Genomic DNA, 22588 nt, shown 5'->3' on the forward strand with positions numbered 1-22588 from the left:
CTCCCTCCCTCTCTCCTTCTCTCTCTCTCTCAAAAATAAATAAACATTAAAACAATTAAAGTACAAGTTTTAGTCATTTTTATCTTTCTCCCATAATTATTTTTTCTTTTTTGTGATGCATACTTTCTGTAAGTCCTCACTTCTCTTCCTGTCCCTCCATCTTTCTTCTCTCTTTTCTTCCTTCAATATTTCATTCTTTATTGAATAATATTGCCCTTACACTTGTGTATATTTGTAATTTGGATTTTTGGATGCGAGTTATGTGCAAATATTTTTCTTACAAATTAGAAGACGTATATTGTTGCATGATTCAGTATGAATTAAATTGATTATTTTAATATTGTAAGGAATAGGCTGTCAATTTATAGTGAAGCTGTTGGCAAGTACTCTGAATTTCATAGATCACAGATGTCACAAATTGTGACTGCTAATGAATTGTAACTGAACGTTTCAGTTTTACAGCTTTACTTTTTACTTTCTTTTGGGGGAAAGATGCTTCATGGAAAACACGTCATGGTCCGTGTTGGTGGAGGCTGGGATACTCTTCAAGGATTTTTGCTTAAATATGATCCCTGTCGCATATTGCAGTTTGCTACACTAGAACAAAAAATTCTAGCATTTCAAAAAGGAGTTGCTAATGAAAGTATACCTGATTCATCTGCCAGAACACCTCAGCTTCCTGAAATGAATCCTTTGTCAGCAGTTAGCATGTTTCAGAAACAAAAATCAAAACCTGGCACACCAGTTGGTATTCCAAGGAGCAAAGAAAAGCAGACATGTCCACCGGCTGAGCTGCTGCCAGCATCTTCCCCAAAAGGAGGGAATCTGGGCTCTGTGTCAGTCCGTCCTAAATTGCCAAATACTCCAGCAGTGTCTTCTCATCTTAAGCTCAAATCTTCAAAAGGCATAGTAAAGAAACCACCAGTGCCTTCAAACAATGCATCGTCTTCACTTCCTTCTTTAAATCCAGTAGGTAAAAGTACTTCTTCACCAGCTTCATCCAGAACTGCACCTAAATGCATCTCATCACCCAGTACTCCTAAGGTCAAGCTTACTATGGCCCAGAAGCCCAGAGATGTGCCTGAGTCTGCACTTTTGCCAAATAAATCTTCTGGAAAAACTGAACCAAAGCATTTGAAACACACTCATGTATCTTCCAGGGATAATGCAGTATCTCACTCGGCTGCACATTCAGATTCATCATCAAAGGGTCCAAAGCTCCCTAAAGCAAATATCCATGTAAGGCCTAAACCTTCCCCTTCATTCCATTCCCCTACAAAAGTTACAAAATCTAGTTCCAAAACTACAACTGCAGGTCTGGGAACACGGTGTCAGCCATCTGATGGAGCCCCACAAGCAAGAGCAATGCCAACACAGAAACTTAAGTCAGCCTTGAATTTAAAGCAGCCACTCTCGGTATCCTCAGTTGTGCCTGCAAAAGCTGCACAGGAATCGAAAGATAAGAATATGGTTTCAGTTGCCAAAAAGCAGCCTCAAAATAAAAGTACATCCCAGAAGATAGGACCCAGCTCCTCGAAGTCCCCTGGCCGTACCCCGCTGTCCATTGTGAGTCTTCCCCAGTCCTCAGTCAAGACACAGACTGTACCAAAGTCAGCACAGACTGCCACTAAGAGCCAGTATTTAGCTAAAGGGCTTCCAAAAAGTGCCAAAGCCCCAGCCTCAACCAGGAAACCACCCTCATCTGGCAAGGAAGCAGTTGGCGGTGATAAAAAACATACTGCAAAGAAAAAGGAAGATGATGACCATTATTTTGTTATGACTGGAAGTAAGAAACCTAGAAAGTAAACACAAATGTGTCATTTTAAGAAAACAGGAAAGTCAAAGAGTGAATGTATTAGCATCACATCTTAAAAATTTCTCCTGTTTGTCCAAATAGGTTCAGACATTAGGCACAGTAAGATGGGGGTTGGAGGTTGGGGATGGAGGTGGAAGGTGGATCAGAATTCACATTTCTGAATTCACCAGAAGGTACCCTTTTGAGGCGGACAGTTGTAAAATTGCTATAAGGTTCTTATTAATAATAGACATTTATATGATTTTCAATTCATAGCATCTTTGTTAATGTCTGCCCTTTAAGGGAAATGTAGAGTTAAATAACACTACTAGAGTTATAATTATAGTTGCTATATTTTTTAATGTGTATTAAATATGGAGGTTACATACTGGCTAATGGCAACAGTGGTGCTCTAAATATTAATTATTGCATCTTAAAATTAGCAACGGTTTGGCATTTTTCTTACAAAAGGCACCTAATTTAATTGTTTGATCAGGATTGCCTGATTGAACAATACTAAGTACTAGTGGCTGCTGCTGTTGATTAGCTGGACGTTATTCTAGGGTTGGTAGAATCCTATTACTTAAAATTTTTCAAGCTTTCCAAATCAGGTTTTTGATTTTTGACTGGCTTATTTTAATATTGGTAATATTTTATTATATTTTTGGTAAAAAATTTGTAATATTTTTGGTAAAAAAACACAAAATATTGAAATATAAACTGAAATTTGGTAAAAAAACAAGACATTATAAAATGTACACCTCTTTTAGATGGGTGTTGTGCAATGTGAAAGGGGAAACTGATTTAGTAACTTTTAGCATATTAAAAATATTTTTATTATAGTTTCCTATGAGTGCAGATATGAATTTTTACTTTAACATAATGTTTTAACATCAGAATTATGTTTTAACAGCCTTAAAATTAAGGTGTTATTAAAGAATCTTATGGTGGTGCTATATAAAAATTCTCTCATGTGATTGTTATTTTTCTTTAGATAGCACAATGCCAATTTTAAGTAGATCCTTTCAATTACATTATTTTTTTTTTTTAATAATGTCATGCTGCTTTCAGTTTTTCAATGGCAAGTGGACAGTACATGTGCGGCATTTTGGGCTCTGTAAGCAGATTCTCCAAGGAACATATCCACATCATGTAATGACCGCATAGGTTCCATTGATCTAAGATAAATGTAAATAATTTTTCAAGGGATTGTGACTATTTAAAAAAAGTATTAATGTACTTTCAGAAGTTTGGGGGGTGTGCTTATGAACTTTATAGTGTTATCAGTTATCATAGGTTATTGTTTTCAAAATTGTGGTTTGTATTTCCCTATTTTAAGCTAGAATGTGTTGTCTAAAGAAAAATAATGGTTTATACAAAGGTGCAATTATAAGATAAGCATCTTAAGTTGACTACTAACATTCTACAGATTATAAAGCAAGAAAACTTTGTATAAAATGAAGTGACCTTTTGTCTGAGGAATATAGTTAAAATCAGAGATATATGCCGGCTCATTTTTGGAATAATTGATGTTTCTCTTCTTACAAGAGACAGTCACCAAATATTTGGTTTCGTTCTGTTGCTCTGGGCCTTGAGAGGGAATATTTACGTCTTTGGAAAGTGAAATCAAGTTCAAGAAGTGCTGGAAGCTTTACATTTTTAGTGATCGGAAATATTTAATGTATCTGTCAACGAGGAAGAATTTTACCTTCAAGAAGGAGTTTATTTCCTCATAAGGTCAAAGAATTCTTCTCTATCAGTAACTTCTAGAACTTAAAAAAAATATATTACAACCAACCTATGAATCCAAGTAAATTTTACAGTATGTAAACGGTAACTTTTGTGTTGAGAGTAATCAGGAATAAAAGCATCCCACAGGCATCTGGCACAAATTCCAAGAATTTTGTTGTTGTTGTTAAATTGGAAGTTAATTTACAAATGGCCCTGTTCGTCATCAGTAGGGAATTTTTCCAGTCATGTTCATCTTGAATGAATTTTTATTTATATATAGCTTACCCTTCCAACATAAAGATTTTTTAAAATAAGCAACAGCTGAAAGATACTTTCTTCAAATATATTTTGAAATGCTTTTAAAAAACTGGTGTTTCTAATCATTTTCACAGTTTTTAAAATACAATATCGAAGGTGGAAAGTTTTCATTTCTTCTTACTCATAATACAAGGTTTTAAAAGATTTTTCATATTTCATATTTAATAAAATGAGTATTAAGCTTAAATTGTTAAAGCACCTGGCAGAAGAAATAGCATGTATTTTCAAAAAAGGATGGAATGAGTTTTTATTTTTCTTTGCTATAATTTGTTAACATGACTGATACATCAAACTGATCTTCAAAGGAAAATGAAATGCTGATCATTTTTAGATTGTTTGGGCTTACAGCAGTTGTTTAAGATTTATGTCTTCAAAATACCTTGATAAATTAAGTGACCTCTAACTTTCCTTTCCATATTGAGTTTACAATTCTTAATGGATAAGGGAAATTTTTTGAGAAAAAATTGCTCTTCCTTCTGTAATCTATTTATCTCTACCTGATTTTAAAATCTATTAGTCTTAAAGCCCTCAATGATAAGTGGTTATTATACATTTGTACATCCAGGTTCACATATGACTCCATTTGAATCCAAATTTGTGCACATTTTCTTGTGCAGCAGTGTTTGTATCAGATTTTAACTTATATTTTCTCAAGTATTAAAATTTAAACGTAAACGAGTTCTCCATTTGCTTTTTTGTGTGTTGTGAATACATTCTGATCACTTGGTTCATGTGAGAAATCACATATATTAAGCACTCATAATCACATATATTAAGCACTCATAATTTGAGAATAGTTTTGATTTTATTGCTACTTAAACTGTCCTTTTTACACATATGAAATTCATTTCAGTACTCCCATGAGATTATAAGATTCTGCTGTTAAATAGCAGTATTTTTGTTCCCTAAGTTGCTGTATCTCCTAGAAGTTTGACTCATTAAAGGCTAAACTCATATTTAATGATAACTGAGATAATAGAAATAATTTATTGTTTATTAAAGCACAGTTCTGTAGATTACACAAGTATTGTGTTAATGGAAGGCTACTGATAGGAGGAATTTCCAGTTCCTGGAATTCTGTTTTAATTACACACTCAGACACAGTGAGAATAGCCTTGAAATACTCATGTTTTTGTATATTCATGATCAGAGCAATTATAAAAAGTAGTTCAATATGTGTTCAATATGTATTTCTTGTGATGTTCCTAAAAAGAAAACAAAAAAATTCCACTTAGGCAAAATTCTTATATTTCCCTAACTATTTGTAAGGAAAACCTGTGTGTACAATTTTAAACTTAAAGTCATGAGGTTATGAAATTTGGGGGAATATTAGGAAAACATTAAAAAACAATTACCAGTAAATCTGAGATTGTAAACTGATATTTTATAGTTATTTTCCTGTAAATACACTGTTTTATTCTGGCAAAAAAACACAATACTTGATCTTGAAGAAATAATACATGCATGGATTTAGCAATAAGGTTGTTAACTATAGCACATGCTAACATTGGTATAGCCATAAAATAGAATACCATACAGTCATTAAAAATGAGGTTGACATTGCTTTGTCTTAGAAGAAGTATATATGGTGATGAAGTGGTTTGCTTTTTGCAAGACTGCTGTGATAAAACAATATATAGTTTTTCTTAATTTGCAGCATTCAGCCAGGGACAGCACAGTTCTTACTGCATGGTGTGATACCTGGGTTAATATCATTAACCTCTTGTGGATAGTCTCTTCGTGTTTCATATAATAAATTTTGTTTAATATGACCAACTTTCTTAAATGACTTTTGGTAAATTATCATACTGGAATGAGTGAATATAATAAATAGAATGGATTAATGTTGGATATGTCTGTGGAGGACCTCTAGTGGTCAAATGTGATAGTGTTGCTACACTTGTATCCACTCAAACACCTATTGAGTTGTGGAGCTAGAACGAGGAATAAGGCAGTTATCACATTCAAGAGTCTTGGATTTACAAAGCACTTTGCAAGTCACAAAACAGGTAATTACATTAATAGCCAATCTTTTGAATAATCCTATGAGATTAGTATTATTATCTGCATGAGAATATTAGCACCATAAACACAGGAATTGCACGTTTGTTTACCACTATATTCCCAAAGCCTAAACCAGCACCTGGCATATAATAGGCATTCAGTACATATTTGTTAATAAATTAATTAATGAATCCTCTTTTTGTAGTGGAGGATGCTAAGGCTCAAGAAAATTGACAGTAAATATAAAAATACCTACTAGGATTGATTAACTGAATATTATTTGAAGGATAAATTTATTTTTGCCTATTTACACTTTTCCCCAAATTCGATTTGTTCTTTATGTTAATGTGATAAAGAAAGTAGGACTTAAATGGCATCTTTTTAAAGATCCACATCCTGCTTTTTTATTTCTTCTGAGAAAAGTCTTGGTTTAATGCTTTTTGAATTACTCTTTAAGTATTCTAAGCTTGAATAGGTTTAAAGATTAGTATGTTTTTAGTTTAATATTTATAAAGTTCTTAACTATGTTCAAAGCACTGGATGTAGGACAATGTGATGAAGTTGAGGTGCTCTGTAATGTTGCTGAATGAATGAATAAAAGAAAAATAAGTTAAATCTAGCACAAAATACTAAAATTAGCAATTAAAATCAGTTTCCTGACAGTGCAATGCAAGTAGATATTGGTAGAAGATACTACATTGTAGATGGCTTTAGCAACTTCATTAAGAAAACAAAAGAAAACCCAACAACATTTAAGAATAAGTGATTGTCCTCTGAATGAGCAGGGTTCATATGCTTCTTCCAAAAGGAATAAATAGATCTCTCTTACACCGCCCTGAAAATGTGATACAAAGTTGTGTATGTAGATCTCTTCAGTGATTCATTGCACTGTACTGGGTGCTCTGGAATGCAATAAATAGCTGTGAAAGAACAGGCCAACCTGTGGTGTTTATTGAAAAGAGGAGTGAAATGTGACATTTTGAATTTTAATCCCAAGCACTGAGGTAAGATGAAGGCAAGTGCCTTATTTATTTATTTTTATTTTTATTTCAGTGTAATTAACATACAATTTTATCTTCATTTCAAATGTACAATATAGTGATTCACCAATTCTACACATTACTTAGTGTTCATCATGATGAATGTGCTCTTAATCCCCTTCACATATTACACCCATCCCCCTACTCACCTCCCCTCTAGTAACCATCAGTTTGTTCTCCATAGTTAAGAGTCTGCTTCTTGGTTTGTCTCTCTCTTTCTCCTTTGCTTGTTTCTCTTGTTCCTTAAATTCCACATATGAGGGAAATAATATGGTATTTGTCTTTCTCTGACTGGCTTATTTCACTTAGCATAATACCCTCTAGGTCCATCCATGTCATTGCAAGTGGCAAGATTTCATTCTTTTTTATGGCTGAATAATACTCCATTGTATATATACACCACATCTTATTTATCCATTCATCTATCGATAGACACTTGGGCTACTTCATAATTTGGATATTGTAAATAATGCTGCAGTAAACATAGGAGTGCACGTGTCCCTTTGAATGCATGTTTTCTTTCATATTCTTTGGGCAAATACCCACCAGTGTGATTACTGGATCATAGGGTAGTTCTATTTTTAACTTTTTGAGGAACCTCCATACTGTTTTCCACAGTGGCTTCACCAGTTTGCATTCCCACCAACAGGGGACCAGTGTTCCTATTTCTCCACATCCTTGGAAGGTAAGTGCCCTTAAACAGCAATTTGCAGTAGTTTCCGTTTGCCTCAAGCATCAGCAAGAACATTTTTGAAGTTCATGAATTCTCAGGTCTCCTTCGAAGTTAAAAAAAAAAAAGTCCACACTGTTGAAAATTATAGCCTTTGAAATCAGAGAAGCTCAGAGGGCAAGTTAAGAAGGGAGCATAGTTCCGTGTCTCCAGAGGATAGTTCAGCAGGAGATTGGAGCCACTATTCTTTTGACTACCCATTCCTTCCCTCACCCCCATCCTTCACATGGCTCACAGTTAACCTTCATGTCACAGTGTAAACATCACTCACCCAGAAACTCAGACCCTCCAAGCCTGGGTTGGATTCCTCCAGTGTACTTTCTTCCCAGCTTCTATCTTTCCTGTCAATACATTGCACCAAACACGAATTTCCCATTTATCTAAATCCCTGACCAAACCTAGGATGAGAACTCCGTGTCTCACTTGTTCATAGTTGCATCTCCTGCATTCGGTGCCTGTATTTAATGCCTAAATGTTTATGGAAGGAAAGGGGGAGGGAAGGAAATCCCCCTTAACTGAAGGCAATAAGCATCAGTATGTGTAAGGGAACCTCTAGCTTAATGTTGTTGACCTACCTACTGTGAAGTAGATTTTTTCCAGAGAATACATCAGATTAGGGTGTGAAGAAGTCTGCAGACATGACCTGCTTATTTGTGGAGAGGAGAGGGGAAGAGGGCAGTAGTAAGAGAGGCCTTGAAGTTATGGATTTCTTACTTACATTAATAACAGAGCTGCAGTTTCACAGAAGAGAAGTGTTAGAAACTTCCCAACTTACTATCTAGGTTTTTCTTTAAAAATATGTATTTTCAGGGATATGAGAGAATACTCCAGAGTGTCACATAGATTAATAAAGATCTTGCTGCGAACTAATTCACTTCTCACATTGAACAGATGAGAAAACTCAGGTCAGAGAGTTTATTGGTAGAGCCTATTAGCTGCAGAATTAAAGCCAACCAGTGAGCAGCAGAGTGAAGTCAAAATGTTAGCTGGGTGTCCCTTGGGTCTATGAATTATCCCAGTTCAATGGCCCCTTCAATGGGTCCTAAATGCATTGGATCCAACCCAGCAGATTCCTTGTATTACTTGTAATCGTATTGGTTCTAAAGCAATCTATATAACCACAATTCAGTAAAACACCAGTTCACTCATTTACTCCTCTGGCAGACAATTTTTCTGAGTGTCTACTCTGTGCCAGGTACTAACCTGTGTGCTAGGGACACAGTGACAAGACCACTCACTGCTCTCCAGGAGATGACAATCTTTGTTCAATTGTTTTTTTGTTGTTTTTTTTTTTAAATATGATGTTCTTTCTGACCATAGCCCGCTCAATTTTTTCCTTGTGATTTATTTTACCCATGGGATAAAATACCTTGATAAGAACAGCTTGTCTTCTCATATTGCTTCAGATCAGGAGCCTATAAAAGAAAATAGAAAATTGGTATTTGTATCTTTTTTTAATCTTTATTTTTGAGAGAGAGAGAGAGAGAGAGAGAGACAGAGTCCAAGTGGGGGAGGAACAGAGAGAGAGGGAGACACAGAATCCGAAGCAGGCTCCAGGCTCCGAGCTGTTAGCACAGAGCCCGACGTGGGGCTCGAACCCACAAGCTGTGAGATCATGACCTGACCCGAAGTCAGATGTTTAACTGACTGAGCCACCCAGGTGCCCCAGAGCACTGGTATTTGTATCTGAGCCTCAAGAACAAGGGACATTTACCGTCAACTGTTACTCAGATAATAGAGCAGTAAGAGTCAAGTCCTAAACACAGGGTTGGAAACAGAAAGGAACCTGAGCTTTTTCTGGGTAAGCCATTACTTAAAATCAAGAAACACACATCTCTCACACAAGGAAGTTTCTATTACTCGGTAGAGTGTTTTCTGTGGTACTAGGAATTGATTCCTTCCTATTGCCTCCACTAAGCTCCACCTCAGTCTTAAGTGTGCCACAGAACAGAGAAGAGCTCTCAAAGTAGCTGCACGTGAGAAGGCTGGCCTCCTACCAGCCACTTCAGTCATGTTCAAGGAGCACAGTTTTGAGGAGATTCTTCCTGTGATTGGACATCTCAGTGCCTTGCCCTAGCAGACAACAAAGGAAACTTGTTCTGTAAAATGCATTGCTGTGAATCACAGAATGACACATTCAGGGCCTTTGCAGCATCTTCCTGGCTGGCCTATAGCTCCAAGGGACCCATAGGCATCCTGGGAAGACCTGGTGTGTTGGCCACATATCCAGCATGGCTAGTCTGTGGTATGCTGGTGTGCACAGAAGTAACACAGCCCTTGACCCTCCCCTAGAGCCAAGACCATCCAACTATACCCTCTCTTACATCTTCAGTTTCTTTTACCAGTTTTTCTCCTAATCCTACAAATATGCTAAGGTCTCTGATTATGCTTTTATCCCCATTCTCTCATCCCCAGTGGCCACCATGTTTTGGTCAGAATGGGCTGGACTTTGCTGCAGAAACAAACAAGCAAACAAACAAACAAGCAAACAAAAAAACACTCTTCTTGGATTTTAGCAACAAAAGTTACTTCTCACTCATGCTAGATGTCCATCTGGGTCATCTGGAGCTCTGCTGCTCATGGTTGCTCAGGGACCCAGGCTGCTGGAAGCTTCATCTTGACAAAAACTTCAGCAATTACTACGGAGGGAGTGTGGGAATGGCCAGCCCCTCCTTTCTGAAACTCCTCCTTTGTCCTCCTGACATGGTTCTGAGTTTTCTCATGATTCCCTGATCCCTCACTCCCTAGTCCAGTTTTCTGACTCATGCTCCTTCGCTGCCCTTTCCATGTAGCCAGTCCCTAAGAAACATTCCTTGGCCCTCTTCTAACACATACTTTCTCTCTTGGCAATTTCTTCGAAACTGTGCTTTCCAGTACCATCTCCATGCAAATGATTTCCAGACCTGTATGCTTGACCCTATTTCTCTGAACCCCAGGTCTATTGTCAGCAGCCATCAGCCTCCTCCCATTACAACCTTAAAAATCTCTTGTCTAAAAAGGAACTTTCTATCTCTACCAAATCTACTCTTCCTCTCAGCTACCCTATTTCTGTTGATACCCCTTCCTTTCCCCACATCGAAATTTTCAAATTATTTTAGAACGTGTCTTAAATCCATCCCCTGCCTTCTACTACTGCCCAAGTTCCTGGCACCTCTCTCATGGAGGACAGAAGCTCTTTGACCATAACTTCAGCTTCTCTCCGTGGCTCACGGCCACATGTGATACAACTCTAGCACGTCCCATTCTAGGAGAATGGTACCCACTGGAGTTGTGCAGCGCAGTGGCTCTGCAGGTCCACACTGCGCCAAAGTAATCTGCCTACAGCTCAGCTTAAATCATGACATACCACTCTTAAAAAACCTGCCTTGGCTTTCCCTTTCAACCTGATGCCTTGGCTCTACCCTCCACAGTCAGGATGGAGGTCGCTCTCCCTCTTCTGAACTCCCACATCTTTCCTACACCAAGTAGTATTTTCTATCCTGTGTCACAGTGATTTAAGAATAGTTTTTCCTCTTAAGTACTTGATAAGTGAGAAGTTACTTCTTACTTGAGGGATTAAATTAAAAAAGACTATTTGCTGCTTATAGTGGAAAAACCCAAGCCAAAATGGCTTAAGTGTTAAAAGGGAATGTATTGGCTCACATAAATGAGAATTGCAGAGGGTACATCCTACTGCTCAGTCACAGCTGAATGCAGGGCTCAAGTGAGATCCTTGGGATTCCTTCCCTCTCTTTCCATCCAGGAAGCTAAAGTCACAGCAGGCCTGTCTGGCAGTAGCTGGAGCCAAGGAGGCAATGCAGCTACTGCCAGAGAAGCTGCCCAAGGAAGCTAGAGAGAAGAAACACTCCAGATTTTCCCTTTTCCTGTCCTCTGGTGGCCCACTGCTGCCTTCCTTTGGCTGACCCTGGGGTCTGGGAAACACAGCCTGTAGGGCTCAGAGGGGAGCAGGGGAAGAGAGAGGGGTGTGTCTGAGAACACACAGGCAGACCATCAGCACGAGTAACGCAAAGCCATACAATGGTAAATGGTGGAGCCTGTCTTGAACTGTAGCTGAAGTTGTGAATCCTGCTACCTATGATACAGCCAGCATGAAGGGGCATTCCAGCTGGAGCATCTGTGTGAGCAAAGGCACAGGTGGAAATTCTGGAGCATGTATGGAAATAGCAGAGAGTTCTCTTGGGCTGCAATGTAAGGTGCTTTCAGAGGAGCAGTGGAGAATAGGGTCCCCACTATAAATCCTTAAGACCTGGCTCAAGAATTTGGCCTTCATTTGGGAAGAAAAAAGGAAGTTACTAAAGGAAAAGAAAGAGTTAATGTAATTTGTTTATAGCAATAAAAATGTCAGAAACAAGAAGGACATGCTTGGACTCTTTTCAAACAAAATCAAGATACAAAGTGAAACAATCCCCAAGAATAAAGATTAAAAATACAGTAGAGTTGCTTTTTTCCTAATTTTGTATGATTGCCATCTTTGTTACTTATAACAGGAATTAGGAATGAGCATTGCTTCATTCATTCATTCATTCATTCAAGTGAGGATCTGCTATGAGCTGGGCCTTGTGCTGGGGTTTTCAAGGAAGCCAACCAAAGTCGTTTTTTAGGCTATTCTAATATTTCTGAAGATGTAGGAACACACTCCATGTAATGATGTTTGGTCTGAAAAGAGATCTGTGGTGTCCACAAAGTACATAAACATGGTGGTACACTTTGTACTCACTTGTGGATTTAAATCTCATGGTCATAGGCTCTGGCTGCCTTTATTTGAAGTTAAATGGCTTGAGCTTATTTGCTACTGATATGGACAGACTATGAATAAAAAAATGTGGACTAAAAAGGCAAGAGGGAGATTTTGCATTTTGGTGGGATGAGATTGAGTTGGTTATTAAGCCCCTTGACAGGGGCACCTGAGTGGCTCAGTCAGTTAAGCAACCGAAATTATTAAGCCTCTTTACAGGGGTGCCTGGGTGGCTCAGTCAGTTAAGCAACCGACTTCAGCTCACGTCATGATCTCGCAGTCTGGGAGTTCGAGCCCCGTGTTGGGCTCTGTGCTGACAGCTCAGAGCCTGGAACCTGCTTTGGACTCTGTGTCTCCCTCTCTCTGCCCCTCCCCGGCTCATGCTTTGTCTCTCTATGCCTCAAAAATAAATAAAAACATTAAAAAGTCCCTTGACACTTCCATTTCTTTAGGCACAAACTGAAGATAAGTTTATCATCACCAACATCAACAACACATATGCACCAAATAAATGCCTGGTTGTGAGTCCTACAACATGAGACATGTCACAGAAGGGACATCCTATTGTATAAACTAGGTTTCTAGCCTATAAACATGGCTAGCTTTATAATTTTTTCCTTCTTTTAATGTTTATTTTTTGAAAGAAAGAGAGTGCAAGTGGGGGAGGGGCAGAGAGAGGAGGACAGAGGATCCAAAGTGGGTTCTGTGCTGACAGCAGCAAGCCCAATGTGGGCCCTAAACTCACGAATTGTGAGATCATGACCTGAGCTGAAGTCGGATGCTCAACTGACTGAGCCACCCAGATGCCCTTATCTTTACAATGTTTAATCAACAGGCAGTAAGTAAAAAAGTATGAGTCCATAGGTGTTTGGAACATTTAGTCCAACTCCCCTCCCATGACATAACACAACTCATTCATTCAATGTTTATTAAGTACTTTCTATCTTCCATGAATTCAACAAAGTGATTAATTGTCTATATGTATTCATCTTTGGATAATGGTGAACAAAATAGATATGGGTTGACTCCTCATGGAGGTTGCATATAATGAAAGTAATCTGTGTCCATGTTTTGGCACAGATTGTGCTGTCACAATTTCACTCTTTAGCAAGGAAGACAAATTTATAACTGCAAACACAATGTGATGAGTGTATGAAGGTGTTCATTGAGAATGAGTGTCCTGAGAAGGCTCCTCTAAGTAACTAATACAGTAGCTGGAACTCAAAGGAAGAGCAAGAGTTTCCAAATATTTGGGGAAACATGTTTTAAGTAGAAGGAGTGGCAGGATGCTGTGTTATGGAAATGTGAAACATCATTAAGAGTTTGTAACACAAGAGCTCTGAGGGCATGGGAACAGGTGCACAAAACTAGGTCATGTTGGGCTTTGTGCACGATGTTTTAGAGCCTGGATTTTATAGTAAGGTGTATAGAGGCAGTTGATGGGTGTGAAACAGAGCATTGACATGATTGGTTTTGCCTTTTAGGGAAACCATCCTCCAGCATTGTGACTCCAGAAGCTGCTAAAGAGACAGGATTAAAGAAACTTGGCTGCTCCCTGGATTACAGGTGTGTGTGTTTTGGGGGAGGAGGATGGTAGGGAGAGTCTAGAAGGCTCCCGGGTTTCTGACTTTTTGTAGCAGACCCCATTCAATCCTCAGTCTCCAGACTTTTCACACTAAACATATTCTGTTGTTGCAGGCGACAACAAGACCTATCTTCCTCGAACAGATCTTTTGCCATGTTGCTTCCTTGTTCCAAAACTTTGAGTCAGTGTTTTTTACTCCTCAAATATGAATTTTAAAATTTCCTTCCATGGCCCTTTGTTGGATCTACTCTATGGTCCCAACTTTGAACCCCTCCACTCACCTGCCTGTCTTCTTTCCATATTAGACAAAATCCCACTCCCTTCCATCTCAGTGCCCTTGCAGTTTCCCTTGATATATCTTAAGTGCACCATCCTCCGAGGCTAGCTCAAGCTTCATCACCTTCATGCACTCTGAGCACATTGTGCCAACCAGATCTGCTGGATCTTCCTTCATCTACTACAGCTTGGAGTTAAATACATAACACTCACCAGAATACAGGTTTCACAGGGACAGGGAGTTTTGCCCTTTATTGTTCACTGCTATATTCCCATACTTGGAAACTGGTAGATAAACATTTGTTGAATTAATGACTATTAGGTTCCCTATAGATATTTAAGAAATATAACATTATCAAGAAATAGAACACTTGGTGAATTTGGTCATTCGTTAAGTCAACAAGCATGCACCGAATGATTGCCATGTGACAAGCATTGTGATAGTTTTGGGGTATTCAAAAAATGATTAGGACTGGAGTATACCTTCAAGGAGTTCACACTGAGAATGAAATCATTATCCTAGAGAATCAAAATCTGATGAATACTTACATTTTAACATACATAAAAACATAGGGAGCAATCCAGATTTTTTTGTTAAAAAGAAAATAAGAATTTTATATCCCTTAGATGTCAACGTTTTCAAAATCTGATAATAGCAAACTTTAGTGAAGATGTGTGGCAACAGCCATCCTCAAATATGGTAGTGGGGAGGAAGATCAGTGCAATCACTTCGGAGAGCAATTTTCTGGTTATCGAGTAAAGGTGGGATGTGTATACAAGACATTCTAGCAGTTCTACATCTACGTAGAAAAACTCTCAGATATCTGCATGGAACATACATACAGTAATGCATGTCAATTGCAGCATTATTGTTTGAAATGAACAGCTAGAAACAACCAAAATGTCCTATCAACAGCAGAATGAGTAAATAAATGGTGGTGCATCCAAACAATGAAATCTTCTGGAACTGTGAAAATGAATGAACTAGAGTTCTAATTATCCACATGACTCAATCTTACAAATATTACATCTCGCTTTTAAGAAAGCAAGTTGTAGAATGATAATGTTGCATGATCTCATTTACATCAACTTTAAACATGGAATCTAATACAATATGTTATTTGTGAATTGATATATATGTAAAAAAGCATAAAGTCTGATAGGGTGACCCACTGTCCTGGTTTGCCTGGAACTTTCACTGTTTTATTAGTGAAAGCTTTATATTTTGGGAACCCCTCCTCCCCCCCCCCCCCACCCCAGTTCCAGGCAAACCAAGACAATTGGTCACTTACTTGAAAAAGTGAAATGTCAAGCTTAGAATGGTGATTACCTCTTTTTTTTTTTTACATCATTTTCTTTTTTTTTTTTTTTTTAATGTTTATTTATTTTTGAGACAGAGAGAGACAGAGCATGAACGGGGGAGGGTCAGAGAGAGAGGGAGACAGAATCTGAAACAGGCTCCAGGCTCTGAGCAGTCAGAGCCCGACGCGGGGCTTGAACTCAGGGACCGCGAGATCGTGACCTGAGCCGAAGTCGGACGCTTAACCGACTGAGCCACCCAGGTGCCCCTGGTGATTACCTCTTGATGGAGGTGAGGAAATGGGACTGGGTAAAGTTACACTGGATATAATTCAGCTCAATTTGTAAGGTTCGATTTTTTTAAACTGGCCTATGGATTTGTGGGTGTTTATTATATTATTCTCTATTTGTATATCTGAAGTATTTCATAATTATGAAAACCAAAAAATCTCCTATTGTGGAGGCTGTGTTGTGCCACCCAGATTCACCCCTGTGTTTTGGGACTGAGGCACTCACTCCTCCAGCTGCCTAGAGTGCTGGCAGGTTCACCATCTTACTCCTAGTTCGGTTTTGAAGTTCGCCCATTCTTAATTGCCTTCCTTTGAATAGACCCACTTCATCTATGGGGACAGCCTGCAGTCGATGACTGATTGACACATGGGTGTAGAGGCTCATCCTTCTTTCCCTAATTTGGGACCTTTCTGAAGGGCCATCCAGCTCCAGAGCTCCCTGTGGGATCAGCTGAGATGTCAGTTGTGATATCATCACAGCCCAGCTACTACTTCTGCCCAATCATGCTTCCTTCCCTTCCCTTACAGATATTGACCTGAAAGTACTCCCCAGTAAACATCATGCATGCAAATCTCCACCTCAGAGTGCATTTCCCTGGGTAATTTGACCTGCAATACTGTCCTTCCAGAAAAAGAGAGACAGAGATAGAGACAGAGAGAGACTGGGACAATTAAATTACAAATATAACTCCCCTGCCTCTATTTATTCTTTAGCACCTGCCCACCCCTCCTTATATCCCATTTTATTTTAAAATCTCAAGCCTATATGCTATACAGAATTTGAGGTATGACTAAACAGGATCTGGCTATAAAAAAGGAAAAAGAAACACTGATTAGTTTTCAATGAACAATAGTAAGATGATAAAATTTTTCCTTTCCATAGAGAGATTTTGTGGGTTAGAAAAGATTCTGGCACATGGTTTTGTTGTTTCCACCAAATGAATCATTCAAGGAAGGCGGGTGATTCCATCTGAGCAGAGTTGTGTCACTCTGGGAAAAAAAATAAAAGAGTCTAAAACAATATATAATGGATCACTAAAAAAAATTCACTAACTTGTGTAATGTGAATAACAAATACTCTTAGAATAGAGAGGAGAAAATCAGTGAGATAATAACGCAAGGTCATATTTAGAACACGGGCATAGAATAAAAGTAAATGAGAAAAAAGAATGAGCATCTCAAAGCAGTCCTCTCTCAATAAGCCTAACAGATCTTGGAACCATAACCTAAGAACTGCCAAGAGCACAGGCTGCCTCATCTGTCACTTCCACCCCCTTCCAGCCCTGGCCCCATAACCTTGCATACTCCAGAAGGACAGACACACAAACAGATAGACACACACACACACACACACACACACACACACACACACACTCTGTACACGACACCAAAATTTCTATGGTGGTTCCTAAACTACCTGGGACTGTCTCATGCCTCCCTAGCCATGTTCCCTGGGGGCAGACACTGGTACTGCTTTCTAAATTCTGCTGTCAGGAAAGGGCTCTGGAAGCTGGATTTAAATCACAGCTCAACCACTTACCAGCTATGTGACCTTGTTCAAGTAACCACACCTCAATTCCTCAACTATAAAATGAGAATAGCACTCATAAGGTAGATAGGAGGATTAAACCAGAAAATGTTTCCAAAGCTTTGAGTGCAATGCTTGGAAAATATACATAGGATTTAATAAATGGTAGAGTAGCTGAATTTTTTTAAGTTTATTTATTTATTTTGGTGGGGGGAGTGGGTGGTCAGAGAGGAAAGGAGAGAGAGCAGGCTCTGTGCTGTCAGTAGGGAGCCCGATGCAGGGAACAATTCCAGGAACTGTAAGATCATGATCTGGGTCAAAAGCAAGGGTCAGATGCTTAACTAACTGAGCCAACCAGGTGCCCCTGAATAGCTGAATTTTAAAAATTAAAAAATAATGATTCTAAAATGGTATAGGAACAAAATACATATTTCAATACTACGCAAATTATTTTAAACTGACTGTGATGTAGGATTAAAATAAATCTAGTGAGGAAAAGAGGGAGGAATAAACTTCACATTCTTACCAACCCATCTGTAGAAATGTTAAAATTAGAGCATTCTTATGACAGAGAATTGTCATGTTAGTTGAACTAAATTGTGAGGAAGAAAAACGTCAGGTTCTGTTTAATGTAACAATTCCTATGAGAGTAATTAAAATCTGAAATTCTGTTTCTTTTTTTAGAAGAGATGTCTGCTTGAAATGAGCTTTAATTGTCCCTATTTACACACTGACTGCAGAGCGCCCATCTTGCTGCAGACGTCTCTGTAATTAGCTCCATTCAAGAACAAAGCAGTGACCATCTTTCAGCTGCTTTCTGGCTTTTGAGCTTAGGAGGCAAAGGAGAGTTTTTGGCTCTCTTGCAAAATGGAATTTAAATCTGCCACAAAGCAGTCAGTTGCAAGAGTGATAATTGCAGTTTGTTACAATTGATTTATACAGGCTCCAGGAAAGAATGATCTTCTAGCTAAAATTATCCAATGAATAACAGTAATATGTGATTTTTTTCCCTCTTTGGGATTTTAATGGCTGTATTTAGAATAACATGTAATGTTGAAGTATTTCTCATACAGTGAATAAACTAGCTGATGCATGGAGGTGTCTCTTAATCATTCTCATAGATAATACCTTTTTGAGTACTCACTATGATCTGCTTCACATTCAGTAATCTGCACTTTTCAGATGAACTTTCAATGAAAAGGTGTAATTAACTGAATTACACCTTGTAAAAGAATATACGCAAAAGTTAAAATTGTGCTACTGGGCCCACAAAACTTAAGTGCCACCAAAATCTTTTACAAAGGGAATATAGACTGAATTAGCATCCCCCTCCCCCCCCACAGAACACATGCACAGCACACGCGTGCGTGCGCACACACACACACACACACACACACACACACACACATACTCAGCTCAGAGGAAATGAAAAGATTTCACTCAAATGTGTCATATGCAAATATTTTATTTTGCTTGTTCCAGTCAATCTAGGAGTTTCTTTATTATGTGAATTTAATCCAGCTACATTTATTGTGGATTGCTGATGTATTTGGACTATCTCTGCTATTTTACTCTGAGTTTCTATTTCATACTTTCTCTTCTATTTCTTTTTTCTCCTTTCCTGCCTTCTGTTCTCTCTCCCCCTTCTGCTTTCTACCAGTCTGTGAATATTTGGGTTCCATTCTTTTAATGGTTACATTAAACATTTGAACGCACATACAAATATACAACTCTCAAAGAAATCAAGGGATTTGCTATGTTTATTTTCTCTCTTAGCCCCACCCATCATTATTTTTCATGTTATTATATAGAAGTTTAGGTTCATCTCGTGTCTAAATAAGAAAAGATAATTATTATTTTTATTTTTGCTGCCAATAACTATTTCTATTTTATAGTCAATAATTGTATCCCTCATCTTCCTTGTGGATTTATTTTTCTCCTGTTTTTATTTGTTTGTTTTTGTTTTTGTTTTTAGTAATTTTTTCAGGGAAGATCTTTGGAAAATAAACTAGTTTAGTCTTTGCCTGAAAATAGTTCATTTCTCTTTTAAAAAATTTTATTACACTTACCTTTGAGAATAAAGAATGCTTTCCCATGATACAAAATGCAAGTAAGCTAAATGTTGTTTTAGTTGGGTATAGAATTCTGGATTCAGTACTGTTTTTCTTGGCACTTTCAAGGCATAGGTGCATTTATTCTTGCATATTTCTGCTGATTAGAAATTTTGCATTAGTCTGATTGTCATTCTTTGTAGTTTTTCTCCAGTGGCTTTTAAGAATTTTCTCTTTTTTGATATTCTGCAATTATGCTCTTACAAGATATTTAAGAGTGGAAAAATGTTTTACAGGTTGTCCTGCTTGATATGCCATGATACACATTTTTACATACCTTTGAAATATCTTTTTATTCTGCAGACTTATGTCAAAGTTTTACAGTTTCTCTTTCAGACCTCTTTATTTCAGTTTTACATTTTCTGTCACTTCATCTCTCTGTGCTGCATTTTGGATGATGTATTCATTTTTAATCACTGATTTTTTAAAACTAAATCCAGTCAACTGTTTTACTTTCTTATGTCAATGACTACTTTTTTTTATTTTTTAGAATTTTTTATTGGTAGTTTTTCATAATTCTTTGCTCTTGATTATAACCCCCATCCTTTATCTCTTTCAAGATTTTAGACTTAATTAAAAGTCCCTCGAGGATTGCTGTATTTCTATTTTTTTTTGTTTTGTTTTTGAGTATACATTTTCTTACTTGTTTGGTTTGTTGGCTATATTTCATGGGTTTGGATCACCTAAACAGTTGCTAAGCTTGTAGCCTCAGGTCTTGCCCACTATAGATGACACTTTTCTTGTTCCATAGAGACTTTATTTTTCATTGTAACTCTATGTTTAAATGTAAAAATATATAAGCTATCATTTTCATGTATCTGGGCTGGAAAGGGAAGATTCCATGTGCTCTTCACTATTGTGACTGGAAATCAATTTCTTATATTTAAAAAAGTTTTTTTAATGTTTATTTTTGAGAGGAGAGAGAGAGCAAGTGCACAGGCGCACGCGTGCACGTGTGCCTGTGGGAGGGTCAGAGAGAGAGGAAGACAGAGGATCCGCTGCTGGTTCTGCGTTGACAGCAGAGAGTTTGATGCTAGGCTGGAACTCACGAACCTGAGATCATGACATGAGCCAAAGTCAGATGCTTAACTGACTGAGCCACTCAGGTGCTCCTAATTTCTATGATTTTTTTTTTTTTAAATCAGGAGTGCCTGGGTGGCTGAGCATCCACTGAGGTCAGTTGAGCATTGGACTTCAGATTAGGTCATGGTCCCTTGGCTTGTGAGTTCAAGCCCCGTGTTGGGCTCTGTGCTGCCAGCTCGGAGCCTGGAGCCTGCTTCAGATTCTGTCTCCAGCTCTCTTTGTCCCTCCCCAACTCGTACACTGTCTCTCTCTCTTTCTCTCTCTCAAATATAAATAAACATTAAAAAAATCAAAGACTGTAAAAAAAGATAAAGCTGAAAAATATATGAAATATGTTTAGATAGAACTAATTAGGACACAATGAAAATAAATTCACAGATAGATTATAGCTATAGGACATTTCTGTATAAACCTGAGGTTCTGTCTGTGTTGGGGTTATGCATATTTAAGTGTAATATTTTTCAGAGATAAATAATTGAGGATTATAAAGTCATTAACTTATATTTTGAATTCAACAGTTATTGAATGCCTCTGCCCAGAAATGTACCAATTGTAGTTTGATAAGGACCAGTAAGGCTTAGTTTTGCATCTGTCAAATGGGGATCATAGTATATGCTATGCGAGGCAGTTGTAAAGAGTAGAGATGAAGATTATAAAGTGCTAGGGGAGTATCTGCTATATCATAAGCATCTAATAAACTGGAGCTTCCTGTATTACTATCAATTGACACTATCATCATGGAAATTATGTTGATTTGGGAAGATAAACAGGCAAAGAAACACTTAAATACACAAATGCTTATAAAACATAAAGAAGGGACTGGTCAACCATGCTTGGGATGGCTGGGAAGCCTTTGAAGAGAAGAGACTGAACTGGGTCCTGAAGATCAAGCAGGTGTTTGCCGAGTAGAAATACTGGAAAAAGTGGCAAGCCATGCAAACTTGAGATGACAAATTATATTTTGGGAACTGAAAACACTCAGGATGAGTGGAGGCTGTGGAGTGAGCAGCACTAGGGGAGATACATTTGAAGAGGTAGGCAGCGGCCAAGGAGAGAGGGAAGGGCATTTCAGTTACAAGCTGCAACAATCTGGAGGAGAGATGACAAAGACCTCGACTTGGCAAAGATGGTAGGAGGAAAGAAATGGGAACAGATCTGAAAAAACAGATCACATATACAGGACTTGGCAATTGATAGAATGTGGAAGTTCAAACGCCAGTAAGACCACTTACCAGCTGTGGGACTGGCATAAGTTATTTTACCCCTCTGGGTCTTAACTTCCTCACCTGTGAAATGGGACGTTAAGGGGCGCCTGGGTGGCTCAGTTGGTTAAGCATCCGACTTCGGCTCAGGTCATGATCTCACGGTCCGTGAGTTCGAGCCCCACGTCGGGCTCTGTGCTGACAGCTCAGAGCCTGGAGCCCGTTTCAGATTCTGTGTCTCCCTCTCTCTCTGCCCCTCCCCTGTTCATGCTCTGTCTCTCTCTGTCTCAAAAATAAATAAACGTTAAAAAAAATTTAAAAAAAAAGAAATGGGACATTAAAAGAGACAAGACACACAAAACATTTAAAAGAGAACCTAATTCATAGAAAGTATCAATACATGATAACTATTATTTTTATGTGGGGAATGGAAGATGCTGGAGGAGCCAGCAATGAAGCCCAGATTTTTCTGTTTTAGCATCTGAGAAGTTGCTGTTGCCACTTCTGGAGCCAGCGATGCTGGCAGAGAAACAGATTTGCCTCCGATTTCCGGCCCATCAATGAAGAAGAGTCAAGCTGTTGTGAAGGAGCAGGTATAACAGGCCTCCGAGGAGTTTGTCATTTGCTTCATTAGGGAACCAGCACAGAACTGTTCACCTGTGCCCTGCCTGTGGGAAAGCAGAGGCCTAACACACTGCAGGCAGAGAAGTGGGGGGACCTGAGTCAGAAATGTCCAGGAGGTCCCTGGGGACTCCCTTGTCATCTTAGAGTTACAATGAGAAATGCACAGGAGGAAGGTGAAGGAACTTGGGAGCGTTTTAAGAAACAAGTCTAAAAATAGTTCCATGCTGCTTAAAAGCT

The 22588-nt window shown here is 38.4% G+C and overlaps 1 protein-coding gene across 3 annotated transcripts in view; it reads left to right on the plus strand.

The window, feature by feature from the left end:
* The window catches only part of GAS2L3 (growth arrest specific 2 like 3), a 58336-nt gene extending 36016 nt beyond the window's left edge, over positions 1–22320 (plus strand). For 2 of the 3 annotated variants that reach the window (XM_042947499.1, XM_042947501.1), the window contains exons 9-12: positions 493–1786; positions 7538–7573; positions 13838–13919; positions 22206–22320. In XM_042947499.1, coding sequence (XP_042803433.1) covers positions 493–1786; positions 7538–7573; positions 13838–13919; positions 22206–22212 — 1419 coding nt within the window. In that variant the 3' untranslated portion in view covers positions 22213–22320. Of the gene's footprint in view, positions 1–492; positions 2423–7537; positions 7574–13837; positions 13920–22205 lie in introns of those variants that run through there. The other variant, XM_042947502.1, reaches the window with a different exon arrangement.
* Positions 22321–22588: the final 268 nt, after the last annotated feature.

Source organism: Panthera leo, chromosome B4 (assembly GCF_018350215.1).
Source record: "Panthera leo isolate Ple1 chromosome B4, P.leo_Ple1_pat1.1, whole genome shotgun sequence".
Lineage (NCBI taxonomy): Eukaryota > Metazoa > Chordata > Mammalia > Carnivora > Felidae > Panthera > Panthera leo.